At 45.1% G+C, this 18,882-nt stretch overlaps 1 protein-coding gene across 1 annotated transcript; it reads left to right on the top strand.

Moving 5' to 3' along the window:
• Positions 1-92: 92 nt before the first annotated feature.
• Positions 93-18,682, top strand: si:ch211-89o9.6. The gene is made up of 8 exons (XM_042096043.1): positions 93-606; positions 723-829; positions 1,578-1,689; positions 2,180-2,307; positions 4,233-4,335; positions 6,902-6,999; positions 16,445-16,538; positions 17,065-18,682. Exons 1-8 carry the CDS (start codon positions 306-308, stop codon positions 18,090-18,092), a joined length of 1,971 nt encoding a protein of 656 aa, XP_041951977.1. The 5' UTR covers positions 93-305; the 3' UTR covers positions 18,093-18,682.
• Positions 18,683-18,882: the final 200 nt, after the last annotated feature.

Genomic DNA, 18,882 nt, shown 5'->3' with positions numbered 1-18,882 from the left:
GTAATGTATCCATGGTGTCCGTCATCCTCTGGAAGCATCAGTCATGGCAGTCGGCATTCTGATTCGTCAAATGGGAGTACTGTTTACCTCGTCATAGCTACGAGACAAGCGGAAGTAGACACATTTTCACCAGCTGCTGTTAGCATAGGCTGTTAGGCTGATCCTACTACAAATATTATTTTTACGAGTTTGTTACTAGTTTTGTGTAATCTACATACTACGTGTACTGTTTCGAGCACTGCGTGTTGTTGTTTTTTGGGAACAGCAAACAGTTGATTTTGAAAACGCTTTGAAAGAATAGCACAATGTCGAATCGTCTGGCGTTCCAGACGCAGCTAGCCTCCATCATGGAGGTTTTAGCTAATGCAGCCGTGGCAGAAATTTGTAAGCTTGTGGACGACGATTACGCCGTTATTCATTTGCAAATGTCTCAGTGTCAAAGAGAAAACAAATCACTCAAAAGGAAGTTGCATTTATTGGAACTTAAAATGGCTCGGGGTTATGCCGAAAGGAGAATACGTGAAAGTGCTATGAGCAACCGCTTGAACAGAGTCCATGTTAATGCAAACATAAACATCGTTGATAAGTACAGAGAACCTATGTCTGGTAAGTCCTTCTTTGCTTTCAAACTGACACCAGTGACACATCATATCACATATTATAACCTAGAAGATCAAACTATTGGAAATAATTTTTAACGTTATGTTTTCTTCGATTTACAGAACACTTCAGATCCGATGGCGGTGTTCTTGGTAGACAAATGAATATCGGTTTATGGGAGGATGCGTCTGGTGGAACCGAACCTGTTCATCGCTTATCAACAACTGAAGTATGTGTTAACGTGGGGTTGGATCGGTGTCTGTCGAGTTCATTTATATATGCATATAGTACCCTGAAAATGATTATCCACTAAACATTAAACCTACTGGAGACTACAGCAAAGCTGAATAAACTGTATTTTTTCACACAAACATACGTCACAGACCACTTGGAGGTGCAAACAATATTGGAGTTTTGGTTGATTTGACCATCAGTTAACTTCGAACCAGGCATTTTACTTTAGATAGACAATAGCAATACATCATAGGAGTGATCAACGTCAAAAAAATCTAGAACCGAGTAGCTCAACATTTGACACCTAGATATGTTTAGTATTCTAAAGACATCAAATAGCCTGCTATATTAGTTCCAAGTTCATAGCCAAGGAGCCAGAAGTGTACACGCATGGATGGCTATAAAACTGTGCTTTCATTATACAACTAAACACAACAAAATACTTTTATAACCCTTGAGCCAGCTCCTTACTATGTGATCTCAATGGCGATGCAGCGTTTGTTTGCACCTCCAACAGCATGGCATATCCGGTTACCGCCCACAAATGCCCTATGTTTGTGTGAAAGAATTCCTTCCTAATATAACATGTAGAACCAACCATCTCAGCTGTAAGCCAACCACCATCTTAAATATAACTGTGTATTTTATTTACCAGTAAAATGCACACAGTGGCACATAGGTATTTCTAAATGGCAAGATGTGCATTTAAAGTTAAGCAGTTGTAAGGAGTCACCTTCTTCTAGTCTGCAGGTGAAGAGTTGCCAGGGCCTGACCTAGTGCATGTCAAAGAAGAGAGAATGGACAATGACTCTGGGGAAAGAGACACACAGGAGGGTCTACAAATCAGGGAAGATGGTAAGTGGGATTTGTTTTTAAAGTGGGGATCCCATTCTAGTTACCTCTCTGCATTACTGAACCAGCTGAACCACCAAATGTGGCCAAATGAGTTGGTGAAATGTTTTTGAAGATTTAATCTTACTCATGTCCTCAAAATTAAGATTTTTTAAAAATATTTTCATAATCACAAATTCCCCACACGTAGGCTGCCTGTTACTGTGGCATTGCTTTAAAATGAGTGGAATGGCTTATATTCAAATACTATATAATTTGTTTCTAAATAAGTTATAAGTGAGCACCATATTGACTACATTAACTGGCAGCACAAGCACTCTGTATCAGTTGTAAGTTGGGACCAGGGTTACATAGGTGATCATTGATATTCAGTTACATTTTTGTCGGTCTTGATTGGTTTATATCCCCAGTTTGATCTATCTGTGTGTAAGACTGCCATGGAAATAATTGATCCTTTTTTCCTAAAATGGTTACTTTCACTCTTGATTTGCAGGACGTGTAGAGGTCGGCTCTAGAGTGGAGAGGTCAGGCTTTGAGGACAGCCGGAATTCACCAGCCGCGAGTTCAGAGGAGCAGCCGCAGTTGCAGCGCAGCAGCAGGACCGGCCGGGGCACCGTGGAGGTCAGTGGAACCACTGCTACCCTTAAGTCTGAGCCAGAATTTGAGGTCGTGGAGGGGGTGTCCCTGGACCCCCCTAAAGGAAAAGATGAGCCAGAGTTTGGCACGGATGCAAGTGCTGGTTCGCTGGAGGCGTTCTTTCTCCCCGATGGGAAGGATGCAGTCGAAGCACAGCAGCCCTCTTGCTCTTATGCGCTGGCAGGCCAAGAAGCAGACAGTTTCCAGTCAAGCGGAGCACAGAGGCAGTCGGAAGTTATTGAGGTTGACTCGGATGAGGAGGGGGGTGAGCTTAGCACGTGGAATAGTGATGATCCATTGTCAGAACAGTGTCAAGCACAGAGACAGTATAGAGGTGACGTCATGGAGAAACAGGGCGCAATGTGTCTTGACAACTTCACCATGCCCCCTCATGCAATGATGGCGGGCAGTGATATCTCGGTGCCATCCAGTTTTAGGGACATGAACGGATGGGAGAGGGTTGGCAACACAAGCTTCCTGCCACCGCCAAAACCATCCAGGGCAGCAAAAGGAACTGGGGGTCCTCGGGAGAAGCTCTTCATCTGCTCGTACTGTGGCAAGGCGTTCAACCGGCCCAAGAAAGTGGAGATTCACCAGCGGATACACACTGGGGAGAAGCCTTTCCGCTGCGCTACGTGTGGGAAACTGTTTTCAGAGGCGGGCAACCTGAAGAAGCACCAGCGCGTCCACACTGGAGAACAGCCCTACAGCTGCTCGCTGTGTGGGAAACGCTTCGCCTGGATCCGCAATCTGAAGACACACCAACAGAGGAACCACCCTGATATATACACAGGAGATGATCTTATGATGCAAGGGGTTGGGCCCACCTAAAAAAAAAAAACTTTTGTAAGCTTTGTTGGAGTGCCCGTCTTCCATGGACATGGACTTCCTTTGTATGTGTGTGTGTTTTTCCTCCTCTTTGTTGATTATGTTTGAGTCAAGTTGGCACAGCTGTTTTGTAGCCAGTTGTAAAAAAAAGTTATTATTATTATTATTATTATTATACTATATAATAATATTACTATTATACTATTATTACCATCAAAGAGTTTGGAATTTTGTTAGTCCAGATGCAAGTTTTTTTGTTTTGTATGTATACTAGCCATGGCATTTCAGGAATTAATGACACTTGTTAAAATTGTCTGACTGCTTGCATCTATGAAACTATTCCTCTTGAATAAAGGATATTTTATCTAGTTCTGTCTCAACTTTGTATTAAATTAAGGCTAAGGAATTTTCCACTCACCAATGGTCTTAGTACACCAAATATCATATTCAATTATGCCATACTTAAAATCAAGCACCTTGACACACAATTCAGCTATTGTGTTCTTTTAAAACTGGTGAGTGATTGGATTTATATGTTATTAATTGTGACCAAGTTAAACATGTCTATTACCTAGTTTAGACAATATTATTTCTCATAAATGTATCCCATTGTGCACAGAGTTGCATTGTGTCTTAAATCATCTGGTTTGTTTTCAATAAATTACATTTTGTAATGGAAATGTGTTGTTTACCTAAGCCTTAGATTAAAACGTTTGGATGCATGTTTATGTGAAAAGCTGCATATTTGTTTATCTTGTTTTACATAATTCTGCTCTTAGTTAGAGGCCTACTTCTGGTGGACACTTCCAGAGATTAATGCATCTAGAGTACTAAATCAGCTGACTCAATATAGGAGAAGTGTAAATAAATCACAGATTTGGGTTCATTCTCTCCATTTTGTGGTGAGAGAAATCTGTCAAAAATGTATTAATATTGTGCTTCCATGCAGTAAGAGCTCTTAGACATCTGACATATACATATATATATATAAATGTGTGTGTGTGTGTGTATTTATATATACACGACAGTGCTGGCCAAATATCATGCTTATAATGGGACCATGTGTCCTATCTCTCCCCCAGCCAGAAGATATGGAAGAAGGAGAACCTGACGTACTGTTCATTAAGGAGGAGAGCTCAGAGGAAGACCAGGAGGGCAAGAGAAGGGGGTTGAGTGTACAAGAGGGTGAGTAGCAGGGGTGTGTCTATGGGGAGGCTGGGGGAGATAATGTCAGTTAAAATAAAAATCAATATGATTATTGGTAATTATGCAGATCATAAATAATATAAACTTAATATGAATTTCAAAATGTATGAAATACAAACATATGATATGAAGCCACCCTCATTGGGGGAAGTCTATGTTGTGTAATGTCTATGAACTCCACTGGTGTGGTGGGGGGCTCCCAAGAAAGTATCAAAATACTTGACTTGACTTGACAAAACAATAATTTTGGCATTGTGACACTAAAACTCTTATCATGTATTTTTCATTGGCTATGGCTCCTGACTGATGCATGAGATAGATGGCCTACAGAACATCTATGATTCTGTAAATAATTATTATTTTATTGGATTTGAGTTATGGTACTCAAAGATCTGATACATGACTTTGCACACATTTACTCCTCAGCACTCTCAAACATTTCCCAACTCTGAACTCACACTATACTATACTGACTTTGCACTCATTCACTCATCAGCACTCATGACCCCCCCACCCACACACACCTACATGACTTTTAGCACTTTTACATCCCTCTCCCTATGCTACAGACCTTTTATTTTTTTTCTTATTTCATCACACGTCAAAACACACGCACACACACACACACATATCTGACTTTCTCCAACTTTTGCACATCTCCATAGAACTTTTTATTTATTATTTTTGATTTCTCCTCCATCTATCTACCCATGTCCTTGATTGCCTAGCCTTTCTGCCCCCCCACCCCCACCCCCACCCCCATTCCCAACACACACAAAAAAAACACACACACTTACATCATCACTGTCATCACCTCACATACATACAGCACACTGCTTGCTACAGTAAGCCTCCTCTACATACTTGCTGCACACTGCCCCCCCTCCCTACATACACAGCACATTGTCTGCAGGATCTTCTCCAACACATATCCTCTACATACTTACAGCACACTGCCCCCACCTACCCACACACACACACTACACACACACACACACACACACAGTCACTGCTCCACTCCCCTCCCGTCCACACACACATCTGCACTGTCTGTCATCACTCACATACATCATACATACAGTACTCTGCTTGCAATAGTAAGTCCCTTCACCATACTTGCAGTACTCTCCCCTACATACACAGCACATTATTTCATCAGGAAGCTTCTCCAACACACATCCCCAACATACTTACAGCACACTGCCCCCCCCCCCCCAATACACAGCACATTGTCTCATGAGGAAGCTTCTCCAACACACATATTGCACACTCCTCCCCCCCCCCCATAAATGCACAAATAGGCTGACACCAGACATAATTTCACTGCATTTCTTACATCCAGTAACTATATTAAGCTGGTAAGGAAAGCTGGCTCTGTAGTTGGAGCTGAACTGGAGTGCATCACTTCACTATCTGACAAAAGGACCCTGAACAAACTGATCAACATCTTGGACAATGAGTGTCACCCACTCCACAGCACTATTGTTAAGCAGAAGAGCCTGATCAGCTGGAGACTTCGCTCACTGCCTTGCACAACTGACAGACTGAGAAAGTCATTTGTCCCCAGGGCGATTGAACTGTTCAATGCCTCACTTAAGGGAAGAGGAGAGATAGACTTCTCTGCATAGTCTGTCTGCCTCTTCACCCCCTCCATGTTTGGTACTGTCTGTCCACTAGCCACTTGTACCACTGTCTTTATGCCTCACTGTTTGCGTGCTATATTAGCACATCAGCACATATGCATAACCCCCCCCCTATATTAGCACATTAGCACATATGCATAACCCCCCCCCCCCCCCCATGCCACAGCCGAACTGTGGCCACACTTATACATTTTCTTAAATAGTTAAATATATAGATATATAGACTTTACTTTACTTTATTTCTGCATTGTTGCACTGTTGACTTACTCATTTGCACTATCACCATAGCCACTATCACCATTGCACTACCACCATGACACTCATTCACACAGAGCACCTTAGAGCACCTTACCATACCTTACTATGCACAGAGAATCACAGGCTCAGTCCCTGCCTCAGTCATTGCAAGCGCCTCTGATTGATTAATCACCACTATGTGGATACTGTTTTTAGAATTGATTTAGATTAAGTGTTAGTATAATTTGTATTTTTGTAATTTGTATTTTAGTATATTTTTATATATTGTATTAAGTGTTAGTATAATTTGTATTTTAGTATATTTAGCATATTCTTTATCTTCTACTGTCCTTACTGCTTAGTTGTGTTTTTATATTATATACTTTAATTACTCTTTCTGCTGTTAAAGAATGTGTTTGTGTTGTATGTATGCTGCTGCTGAGACCTTGAATTTCCCCTGGGGATCAATAAAGTATCTATCTATCTATATGCATGTGACAATAAACTTCCTTGTATCCTTGATATGATACTGTTATATTTTATTCACCGGGTTTAACAACTACATCTAACAATTAGCAAAAAAGAAACGATTTTGGAGTCCGACCATTTTTTTTATTTTTTATATTGCTTCTTTGCACCAATGGTCCTCCTTTATCTCTCAACAGGAGTGGTTGAGTCCAGCACCGGTGACTCTGGAGTGGACCAGCCCTCAGAAGCACAAGTGTTAGCTTCCGAAGCAAATGTAGAAATCAATGCTCTTGAGGTGAGTGCATCACAGACATTATCAGGTCTTTGAAATGTTCACAGCAAGGGCGTCGGAGGTATTTCAAACCTGGGTGGGACAAAGTAGCGGGGGTCAAGGCATGGGTGTAGGTTTACGGGGGGACACTAGGTACTAGTCCCCATCAATATTTTGAGATTACAAAATTGTCCCTACCAATCCCTAACTCCTTTGTGCTATTTGGACTAATTCCGACGGCCAGGACGACTGTAAAAGAAAAACTGTCATTTGATTGGCCAAGTGTATGCTAAGTTATCAGGGCTGTCTACCAATACATGACCCAAAAAAGGCCAGTATAAAACATCTTAATATGTACCGTTTGCCCTTCAGCATGTATATTTTTGCCCCCTTTTGTGCTTTGTAGATCAGCTATGCCACCAAAGCTATGCCACCAAAGCTATGCCACCAAAGAAGAAACTTTTTCATTATGCAGAGTCTAAGTGTGAGAGAGAGGCTTTGCAACCCCCAACTCACATTTAAGGGATGGGCGTGTCCAGAAAACTCCAGTGGTTGAAGGGTTGGCAGACAACAAATAGCTCTCGAGTTTTAAGTGATAAAGGTGCAGGTTTATTTACAGTGCGCAGGTGCAATATATGAAATAACAAACAAACAAAAATACTTTGGAAAAGAAAAGAAAACTGGCCATCATAGGCATTACAAACTCACACATTCAGCCTCGCAGCAAGCTGACGCAGTACTCTGCCATTCCAAACTACCTCCCCTTCCACTCTCTCTTTCTCCCTTAAATAGGCCTACCAATCAAAAGTGAATTGGTAGAGCTCACTATCCAACCGGGTGTAATAGATGAGGAATAACTATAGACCTTTTCCATACACATACATAACATATGACACAACACATAATTTTACCATACAAAGTACATAAATGGCCACACATATACTTTACATACAGACAGGGACTTTACATGCAACAATCAGAACAAATAATAAACTAATTAAACACACGCCAACTCACCACCCCCGCGCCAAACAACCCACTTTCCACTGTCCCGGGACAGTGAATAAGGAACTGGCTCCAATGCGGTTCGTGTTTCCCCAGGGGACCAGTATTCGGACGTACCCAGCAGAACGTTGGCAAACAAGATGCGTGAGTGTTGTGTATGTTTCAAAAGTGAGTTTATTGCTACTACGGAATGAACAATGGAGCTGAATCAGTGGGTACCTCACTGTTCGCTATGTATGTTGATAAATAAATGTAGTAGACTGAACTGACATGCATTGTGGTTGTTTTAAATGTAATGTTTGTAGCGGTCGCTAGCACGGTAGGCTTTGAAACGCCGCGGGTCGGTGTATGTGATGCACGTCGGGAACTGTATGCGTTTATCAGTGTATATGCTATGTGGGAGCTGCGTGTAGGGAATTAAGGCTCACTAACGGTGAGACCCGTGAAAGCGAGACCTTCGCTTTTCACATTTCCTCCGCCCTCGGAAGGCTCGTCACTAGGGTGACGAGACAGGAAGTCTGCAACAGGGTTCTGTTTCCCTGCCCTGTACTGAACCTGAAATCTGAATGGCTGCATGGACAAAAACCATCGGGTTATGCGTGCATTTGAGTCTTTCATTTTTCCCAACCACTGCAATGCCCTATGGTCAGTTTCAAGTATAAAGTCTCTACCCAACAGGTAATACTTAAAAGTGTCCAAGGCCCATTTCACTGCCAGGCACTCCAGCTCCACCACAGAGTACCTGGTCTCACGGGGAAAGAGCTTACGGCTTATGTAAGCCACAGGCTTTTGCTGCTCCGCCTCCCCCTGTAGAAGAACCGCCCCCAGTCCGACTCCAGAGGCATCCGTCTGCACAGTAAACCGTCTCTCAAAGTCCGGACTCTGCAGCACGGGCTCACTGAGCAATGTCCTTTTTAAGTCCTGGAAAGCCCGTTCATGCACCTCCTCCCAACGGACCTGTACAGCACCCGCCTTCCGGGTCAGATCGGTGAGAGGTGCTGCTCGGGTAGCAAAGTTCGGGATGAACCTCCTGTACCACCCGGCAAGCCCCAAGAACGACCTTATGTCCTTTTTGGTCTGGGGTCGCGGACAGTCCCGGACAGCTTCGACCTTATCCTTTTGAGGCCTTATCACCCCACCTCCAAGAATGTGTCCAAGATACCTGACCTCCAGTTGAGCCAGGGCACATTTTTTTGGCTGGATTGTCAGCCCTGCATTGTGAATGCGCCGCAGCACCTCTGCCAAATGTTCCAGGTGCTCCTGCCAGGTGGCGCTATACACCACTATGTCGTCCAGATATGCCGCTGCAAAGGTACCAGTGCCCTCCAAGACCTGGTCCATTAGTCTTTGGAAGGTGGCTGGCGCCCCCTGCAGGCCAAAAGGCATAACCTTAAACTGGTACAGGCCTTGTGGGGTACGGAAGGCAGTGTATGGCTTAGCTCCCTCAGCCAACGGGACCTGCCAATAACCCTTACAAAGGTCCAAGGTAGAGATGAAGTGAGCCCTTCCAAGGCGCTCTATGAGGTCCTCAAGCCTCGGCATTGGGTACGCATCAAAATTTGACTGAGCATTGACCTGCCTGAAGTCAATGCAAAACCGAATGCTCCCATCTTTCTTTGGCACTAGGACTACTGGGCTGCTCCACCCACTGTAGGAGCGCTCAATGACCCCAAGCTGCTTCATCACCTCCAACTCCTCCTGGAGTGCAGGCAACAAGCGCTCAGGGATTCTGTACATCCTCTGTCTCACCGGCCGGGAGTCTTTCAAGAGGATGTCATGCTCCACCACCGAGGTACACCCCGGCTGCTCTGAAAACAGGCCCTCAGGCATGATTGCCTGCAATTCCAACACCTGCTCAGCAGTCAGGTGTGAGAGGCCCAACTCAGCGGCGGCGACACCCGAAGGGAAAAACTGCTCCGGAGTTTCCTCCTCCTCCACCACTGCTTGCACCATCAGCTGGTGGCTGAGCGGCAACTCCCGTTCATGCCACTCCTTGAGGAGATTGACGTGGAAGACTTGCTTTGTCTTCCGCCTCTCTGGCATCTCCAACTCGTAGGTCACCGGCCCTAGCTGACGTGTAATCCGATAGGGCCCCTGCCATCGGGCCAGAAGCTTGTTCTCTGATGTTGGCAAAAGCAAAAGAACCTGCTGTCCTGTCTTGAAGGTCCTCTGCCTTGCTGACTTGTCGTACCAGCGAGCTTGGGTCTGCTGGGCCTGCTGCATGTTCTCCTCCACCAGACTTGCCATCTCCTCCATTTTGTCCCGCATTCTGAGGACATAGGTGAGCAAGCTGTGGGTCTCGGCAGGCCTTGGCCTCACCCAGGCCTCCCGCAGTAAATCCAGAGGGCCCCTCACCTGGCGCCCGTACAAGAGTTCAAAGGGCGAGAACCCAGTAGAGGCTTGGGGCACCTCCCTGTAGGCGAAGAGGAGGTATGGAAGCCATTGGTCCCAGTCTTTGCCGTTGGCTGCAACAAATTTCCTCAGCATACTCTTCAACGTCCGGTTATACCTCTCCACCAGCCCATCAGTCTGAGGGTGGTAGGGAGTGGTCCGTATTCCCCTTATCCCCAGTAGACTGTACACTTGTCTGAGTGTTTTGGATAGGAATGCCGTGCCCTGGTCTGTGATGATCTCCTCTGGAATGCCTACCCTAGAGATCAACTGAAGCAAGACACGGGCAATCGCCCCAGCTGTGATCTTGCGCAAGGGGAAAGCTTCGGGGTATCGGGTAGCATAATCACACACAACCAGGATGAATCTGTGACCTGACTGCGTTCTCTCCAAGGGCCCTACTATGTCCATCGCTATTCGGCTGAATGGAATTCCAATAATGGGAAGTGATTGCAGAGGGGAAGGCTTAACCTTATGGCTGCTGGTTAGCTGACAGGTGGGACAAGATTTACAGTACTTTTGTACCTCACTGTATAGCCCTGGCCAATAGAACCGCCCAGCTATTCTCTCCAGGGTTTTAACATTACCCAGGTGTCCTGCCCATGGGATATCATGGCCTAAGGCCAGCACCTTGTCTCTGAGACCTTTTGGGACTACCAGCTGCTCAACACCGCCCCCTTCAGGTTGGTGGTACAATAGGCCCGCCCGGATAAAATAGTGTTCCCCAGATAAAGCTGTGGCTAGACCTGTCTTCTTGCCCTCTACCTCTGTCACTTTACTGAAAGGCTCAGTTAAAGACTCATCGTCTTTCTGCAGATCACCAAAGTTACTGGGAAGCTCTGACCAGTCTTTTCCTGTAACCTCTGGAACTGGTCCCTGCTCTCCCATCTTCTGCACTGTTCCCTGCAGTTTTTCTTGTCGCCTCTGTCTGCGACTCTTATGCACCTTGACACACTCAGGGGGGCTAATGTTAGCATGGCTATATGGCATGTCTAGTAGTGTTGTCATATCAGGAGTCTTCTCTGCCTCAGCCTGTGCTTGGGACCGTGTTACCACCATGCTAACTGGCTTGGAGGAATGCACCAGCTCCGGTAGTATCAGCACATCCTGCCCCAACACTACAGGATGGCTTAACCCCTTCACCACACCAGCCGTTAGACAATAGGCCTGTCCTCTGACCTCAAGATAAATCTCTGCCACAGGATAAACATGCTCGTCTCCATTGACACAGCAAACCCTTAGTTGCCCATTCCCCAGCTCATCTGACCTCTCTATCAAATGGGGCTGAACTAAGGTCTGTGTGCTGCCTGTGTCTAGGAGTGCCACTGTAGCTCGGCCATTCACCCTAACGGGGGTAGTTTGGACTCTTCCAACATACTGTCCAGCTTCCTTACCAGGTCTAGGTACACTGCACATGCTTGCTCCCTTGGCTTTTCGGACGGGGCAGTCCCTAATCATGTGCCCTGCCTGATTACAAAAGTGACATATGACACTGGCTCTATTCAGGGGGGTTGTATGTGCTGGGGCCTGTCTAGGCTGTGAAGTGGAGGGAGCGGGGTAGGTTTGCCTAGGATGTGTGGTAGAGGGGGAAATGTAGGTCTGTGTGTCAGGTGTCCTACCCTGCCCAAAACCCTTAGGACCAACTCCACCACTGTATCCCCCAGACTTACCTCCGGCTGCAGGCCGGCTAAAGCTCTGGAACCAGAAGGTCTTTGGTCCTCGACGAGCACCCTGGAATGCCTCCACGAGCTCTGCAGCTTTCTGGCCTGTAGTCGGGTTGTGCTCCTTCACCCAAACACGCACCTCCGGAACCAGGGAACGCAGGTACTGCTCCAGGATGAAGATTTCTCCTATCTCCTCCACAGTCTTCCCTGCTGGTTTAATCCACTTTCGATAGAGGTCCTTCAGGCGATTGTATAACTCCCTAGGGGTCTCCCCTGGTCGGACTTCGGGATCTCGGAACCGTTGCCTGTAGATCTCCTCGTTGATCTCATACTTTGCTAGTATGGCCTCCTTAACATTACCATAGTCCATGGCCTCTACCATGTCCATAGCCACATAAGCAGCCCGAGCCCGCCCTGTGAGATAAGGCACCAGGTACACGGCCCAGTTGGCTCTCGGCCACCTATAGGCCATGGCCAGTCTCTCAAAGGTGGTGAGATATTGTTCAATGTCATCTCCTTCCTCTAGCCTAGGCACTGCTGCCCTGGTCCAAGCTGCTGGAGTCGGTGCGGCTGGGTCGGGTGCTGGATACTGTGGGGCTGCTGGAGGTGCCACTGGAATCTGTGGATCTGCTGGTGGGAACCAAGCATTGTCTGGCACCGGCTGCCTATGTCCATCATCGTCGCCCCTCCGTTCAGCCTCCAGCTCGTCTCTAAAGCTGTTCAGCTGGACTTGGACACTCCGCCACCTCTGCTCCTGCTTGAAGGCCTCGCGCTCCTGGGTCTGTAGGGACTTTGTGATGAGCTTATACAAAGAACCTAGGTCAAACGCCTCTGGTCCTCCTTCTGCTCCCTTCCCAGCTCCTGGCTCTCCTCCTTCGGTTCCGTCCTCACCATCATCACCGGATGGCTTCTCTTGCAGGCCCTCCTGGGCCAGCCGTCTGAACGACATTGCCTGCCTCGTCAGGTATCGTCTCTGGACTCCTCTTCTCTGGACTCTTCTTCAGCTTCCCGGAGGGCGCCACTATCCCACCGCTGCCACCAATTGTGAGAGAGAGGCTTTGCAACCCCCAACTCACATTTAAGGGATGGGCGTGTCCAGAAAACTCCAGTGGTTGAAGGGTTGGCAGACAACAAATAGCTCTCGAGTTTTAAGTGATAAAGGTGCAGGTTTATTTACAGTGCGCAGGTGCAATATATGAAATAACAAACAAACAAAAATACTTTGGAAAAGAAAAGAAAACTGGCCATCATAGGCATTACAAACTCACACATTCAGCCTCGCAGCAAGCTGACGCAGTACTCTGCCATTCCAAACTACCTCCCCTTCCACTCTCTCTTTCTCCCTTAAATAGGCCTACCAATCAAAAGTGAATTGGTAGAGCTCACTATCCAACCGGGTGTAATAGATGAGGAATAACTATAGACCTTTTCCATACACATACATAACATATGACACAACACATAATTTTACCATACAAAGTACATAAATGGCCACACATATACTTTACATACAGACAGGGACTTTACATGCAACAATCAGAACAAATAATAAACTAATTAAACACACGCCAACTCACCACCCCCGTGCCAAACAACCCACTTTCCACTGTCCCGGGACAGTGAATAAGGAACTGGCTCCAATGCGGTTCGTGTTTCCCCAGGGGACCAGTATTCGGACGTACCCAGCAGAACGTTGGCAAACAAGATGCGTGAGTGTTGTGTATGTTTCAAAAGTGAGTTTATTGCTACTACGGAATGAACAATGGAGCTGAATCAGTGGGTACCTCACTGTTCGCTATGTATGTTGATAAATAAATGTAGTAGACTGAACTGACATGCATTGTGGTTGTTTTAAATGTAATGTTTGTAGCGGTCGCTAGCACGGTAGGCTTTGAAACGCCGCGGGTCGGTGTATGTGATGCACGTCGGGAACTGTATGCGTTTATCAGTGTATATGCTATGTGGGAGCTGCGTGTAGGGAATTAAGGCTCACTAACGGTGAGACCCGTGAAAGCGAGACCTTCGCTTTTCACACTAAGTATGCAAAATAACTAGCCACACAAACTGGTAACAGGTAGCCTAACATGACCAGGCTTTTAAATGCGGATTCTACTGTGAAAAACAACATTAACTGTGTGTAGTAATATATAATATACCCAGGATATTGTCACAGCCAAACTTAGCTTCTGTAATCTTTCAACCAAGGTTAGGAGTCATGTTGATTAGGGGTGTGCAGCACGGACAGTCGCATAGCCTATAGCACAACAAAATAGAAGTCACATAGAGTTACCCAGAGCCATATAAAGGTATCTTTATCTGTACTGTGATGTATTCAAATTACAAAATATGTTCAGCTATTAGTAATTATGCAGATCATAAAATACTATAAAAGCCATAAAAGCCGTCACATTCTATGTGTATGTGTGTGGAGGGTCAATCAAAGTCTAGGATCACCACTGATGTGAGTGATCACACAATATTCAATATTAGGCTACTGATGGCGTCAAGGTGGTGGGGGCCCTCAAATTTTAAAAATCGCAAAAAGTATCGAAATTGAGTTTCTTCACTTGGTATCAGTATCGAAACAATAATTTTGGTATCGTGACAACAGGAGTTGGGGATGTGTCCCCACCAAAGCTGAAACCAAACTCATGGGTCTGGGGGTTCTCCCCCAGGAATTTTTTTAACTGAGTAGATGTGATTTCCTTTATTCTGGTGCATTCTAACAGGTGGCCTACTGGAGAAGAGCGATACCTTTTTTCGTTCACATTATGTTTTGACTGCACAAGCGAACCTGGCTGAGCTGAGCATGCTCTCCAGAATAACAGAAATTGCGCTGCATTTGGGTTAAACCACGATTCGAATACTAGTAATATTAAACAACGACTAGGCTCAGCGCTGGTTTTAGCCTACTACATTTGGGTGGGCTCACTGGGCTGGTAGAAATGTTGGGTGGGCAACATAGCAAAGCGGTCAGATTGGATCAAAATTGACATAAACACAAAACACAAACACAACCTTACTAGTACTACCGTACTACCTAGTTTGAGTTGCTGCAGCCAACAGCCAGCGATAGGCAGTATTTCTGATACATCTATTTAAAATAAGTATTTCAAATACAAAATAGTATGTTGTCATTTGTAATTTTATTTTGTTGAACAAATGGCTTCTTATTTTGTATGAAAATACTTTAAAGGTGTGTTTTTGTAGTGACTTAAAAGTGCAAAACATTGAATGCAGCCTTGGACTGGTGCTGACAGTTGTTGTGATCAGAACATTGAGATTCAGGAAGATGATCTAGTGCAAGATGAGTAACGTGTACGTGTACAAGTTTCTTGATAACTTTAATCATCCAATTGGAACACATGGAACAGGTTATGTGATTGTCCTTCAACATTGCTCAATCTAGGCATGCATTGATGATGTAAGAGACATTTTGTACCGCTTGACAAGTTCAGTTGTGACTTTTTGAGTGATCTAGGTGAGCTGGGTGCTATCCAGACATGAAACAGTTAAGCAAAACAAGACATTCAGATTAATAACATACGCGTTTCTTTGTTGCCTAGCCTGTAAATAGGTAAACAAATAGGCATTGACTACTTCTGTTACTATAGCAAGGTGGGCTATTACAATTTTAGACAGTTGCTAAGATGGCTAAATTGGATCAAACTTTGCACATATAGCCTAGGCTGAATCGGCCAGGTTAATCGAGGAGAATAGGGCACGATTAGCTTTACATTTAGCCTAACGTTACCATGGCATTGTACTGCCCCATCCACCTTTTCCTTCAACATGTTTAATTATGCTTTTACGTGAAATACCCTACCATGAATTTGAGTTTGGTTCATGGTTTATCTGTTATTTGGACCCTAACGTTCTTCTTGTAGTACAAATCCAAAGAAGACAAGTAAGTGTTCAAAATAAAACTTCACCTTTATTTACAACCAAGATACAGAATAGGGTAGACTAGCCATATTTCTAAACACTACTTGTGCTCATTATGTGCTTCGCATTTCTGCTCTGCGCTTGGGTGCAATAATTCTGCCAGGAGGTTGCAGTGAAAACATGGCATGTCACTGATTTGGGTATTTTTGGGGGGTGGATTCAATATGGAAGCTCACATAAAAAGAGGCAATGAATAGATTGAAACAGTGATGTCGACATGGTAAAAGTGTGTGTGGGTGGGTGGGGGGGCGGGGTTGGGGGGGGGGTCCAAACTAATAATATTAAAAAGTGAGTGGGTCCTTGTCCCACCCTCAAATAATGGCTCCGACACCCATGATCTACAGTATACTTGTATTAGAGGGGGTGGTGACAATACAGAAAGTAAATGATGGCTTAATGAATTCAATGAAATCAAACGAAATAAAAGAAATGGGTTTAATGGGTGTTTCCTGCATCATCTACAGTCTGGACCAATGGAGCTGTCCAAAGAGGAAGACAAGGATGAGCTGGTGGCCATTGATATTGTGCCATCAGGAGGAGTACAGTCCAGAATGGAAGGTAGTATCATTCATTATGTCTGAGATGTTTATTTAAAACCGCCTGTTGGACAGGTTTTGTAATTGCTCGGTTTCTTTAATGTCTCAATTTATTTCAGTTGTAAAATGGCCATGTGTTGGAGATGAACACACCTGATCTTGCTACAAGGTGTCAGACTATTCACGATTTATTGTGCTCTGGCCTTTAAAAAAAAAATAAAAAAAAAAAAACGCTAAAAATTGGCAAAGTACAGGATAAGGTTACTGAACATATTGCTAAAAGACTATTAGTTGAGCAGGCTAATTAGCTTTAGTCAGTGTAAGCTGTAATTGCTAATAATGTTTGCAAGTCAAGCCTGCTGATTGTTAGATCGTTATCTCAACCAATTACATAAACACAAAAATTCCTCTTTAGCTTAAAAGTTGTCTTTCTGAGTATCAATTTTGTGTACAGTTTGTGTAAGATTCATGTGGACAGTAACATATTTCTTTAATGTTACCTAGTAAACCTTTCTAAATTATCCAAACCTCTATTTTTGTGGTCTCAGGCTTTGTGGGCTCTGAACCGTCTAGAGAAAGAGTCACACAGGTACTGCAGAAACAGATAGCTCCAAAACGCACCAAAGGTGTCACCTCCGGTACTATATGGGACCTGACGGGCTCTGATGACACGCCAGAGGGGAAGCTGGAGACTCACCCGGCTCAGGGCCTGCAGAGAAGGAACAGCAGTGCAGCCCTGGGCTCAGACTACCCCCTGTACGAGAGGCCTGCAGAACTGGACAACCTCTTCTCATGCTGGCCCACAGAAAGCCCACCTCAACCGGGCGAGCCCTCTTGCTCCTACTCCTCCAGCGACCCAGACCCGGATCAGGACTGTCTCCTGGTCCACCCTGGGCCTCAGACGAGATCCGTGGCGGTCTGTGGTGCTCCAGTGGTGACTGGGAATACAGTGTCCTCCTCGGGGCCACAGAGGGCGCTGAGGCCAGACGGAGTAGTGGCTGTAATGGGCACCAACCCCAGACTCGCTGAGTGGCACTCGTCCACCGTGGCAAGGAGTGGTGAACTGCACGCGCTGCGTAGGAGTCAGACGGATGCCATCTCTCTGGAGAGTGCCACCAGCACATGCCCCCCTCCGTCACAACTCCCCCAAAGGGTCTCTGTAAACCCTGTCCCATCAACCTTCGCTAGGCTCAGGCCATCTGACATGTCGGCAACGCAGATTCACAAGTCTTTGATGGGGCTGTCGCAACAGCAGCAGCCTCCACAGATTCTCTTCCCACCAGTGGAGCGTGTGATAAGCAAGAAGTATGTGTGTCGATTCTGTGGGAAGGCGTTCGCTGGCCAGTCAAATCTGGAGGCACACCAACGCGTTCACACCGGGGAAAAGCCTTTCCGCTGCACTACCTGTGGGAAGCTGTTTTCCGAGGCAGGCAATTTGAAGAAGCACCAGCGCGTGCACACGGGAGAGAAACCCTACACCTGTGGCCGTTGCGGGAAACACTTTGCCTGGATCTGCAACCTGCGCACACACCAACAGTCAGCTGCCTGTGGAGGGGTTTCAACAATGAGCAAATAAACATTTCAATACAGATAAAAGAAGGGAGAAAGGGCCACACTTTGCATACATTACGTTGTTTTTTATTGCAATTTTAGTACAGTTACCATAAATAAAGTGACAAGACTACCCATGACTGGAGCATATAAGTGGTGGGAACATGGTAAAAATAGCAGTTTCCTCTGAAATCATGGCCTTCTAAAAATTAAAGTAGCACAAGTAAATGGTAGGCAGTAAAATGATGGCTTGTTAAGAACTCATTTTGGCGCTGGGCAGTGTCTTTAGGTCTTATGTGTCTTCTGATATGCAAAGTTAAGTTGAGCCTGTGCCACAGCCTAACTATATCAATGTAAAGAATTGGACCAGTGAAATGACTCCCAGTTGTTTGTCACATTACTACAAATACATGTACTACCTCAGCAATAGATGTAGATTATGTAGCAGTTAACTATACAATTATTTCTCCTTCCTCTCTATGGACAACTCACCACTTTACGGGTATAACAGTGTTAGCTGTTGTCAAGACCAATGAGTACTCTTGTTCAGTTCAAATGCAATGTTTTTTTTATTATTATATATTATATCATGACAGTAAAAAGCATAACTGATAATTTGTGTTAACTTGCATCATTCCTTGACACAAGTATGGCACACTATCATAGATGGACCATCTTTAGTTATTTAGTGTTGACAAGTAACAACACATTACTTGTTTGCTTTGAGGAGCAGACTAAGCAGTATTGTTAAAGGGATATTCCACCATTTGGGGAATTACACTCATTTTCCACCTCCCCTTGAGTTAAACAATTGA

This window comes from Alosa sapidissima, chromosome 1 (assembly GCF_018492685.1).
Source record: "Alosa sapidissima isolate fAloSap1 chromosome 1, fAloSap1.pri, whole genome shotgun sequence".
Lineage (NCBI taxonomy): Eukaryota > Metazoa > Chordata > Actinopteri > Clupeiformes > Clupeidae > Alosa > Alosa sapidissima.
Note: the sequence above shows the minus strand (reverse complement) of the source record. Positions and strands in the feature narration are given on the sequence as shown.

What these genes read in the sequence shown, in the direction of transcription:
- si:ch211-89o9.6 (XM_042096043.1), top strand. Translation starts at nt 306, where the DNA reads ATGTCGAATCGTCTGGCGTTCCAGACGCAGCTAGCCTCCATCATGGAG. An exon ending in GTACAGAGAACCTATGTCTG is followed by an intron (nt 607 to 722) that starts GTAAGTCCTTCT and finishes TTCGATTTACAG; the next exon opens with AACACTTCAGATCCGATGGC. An exon ending in AGTACAGTCCAGAATGGAAG is followed by an intron (nt 16,539 to 17,064) that starts GTAGTATCATTC and finishes TTGTGGTCTCAG; the next exon opens with GCTTTGTGGGCTCTGAACCG.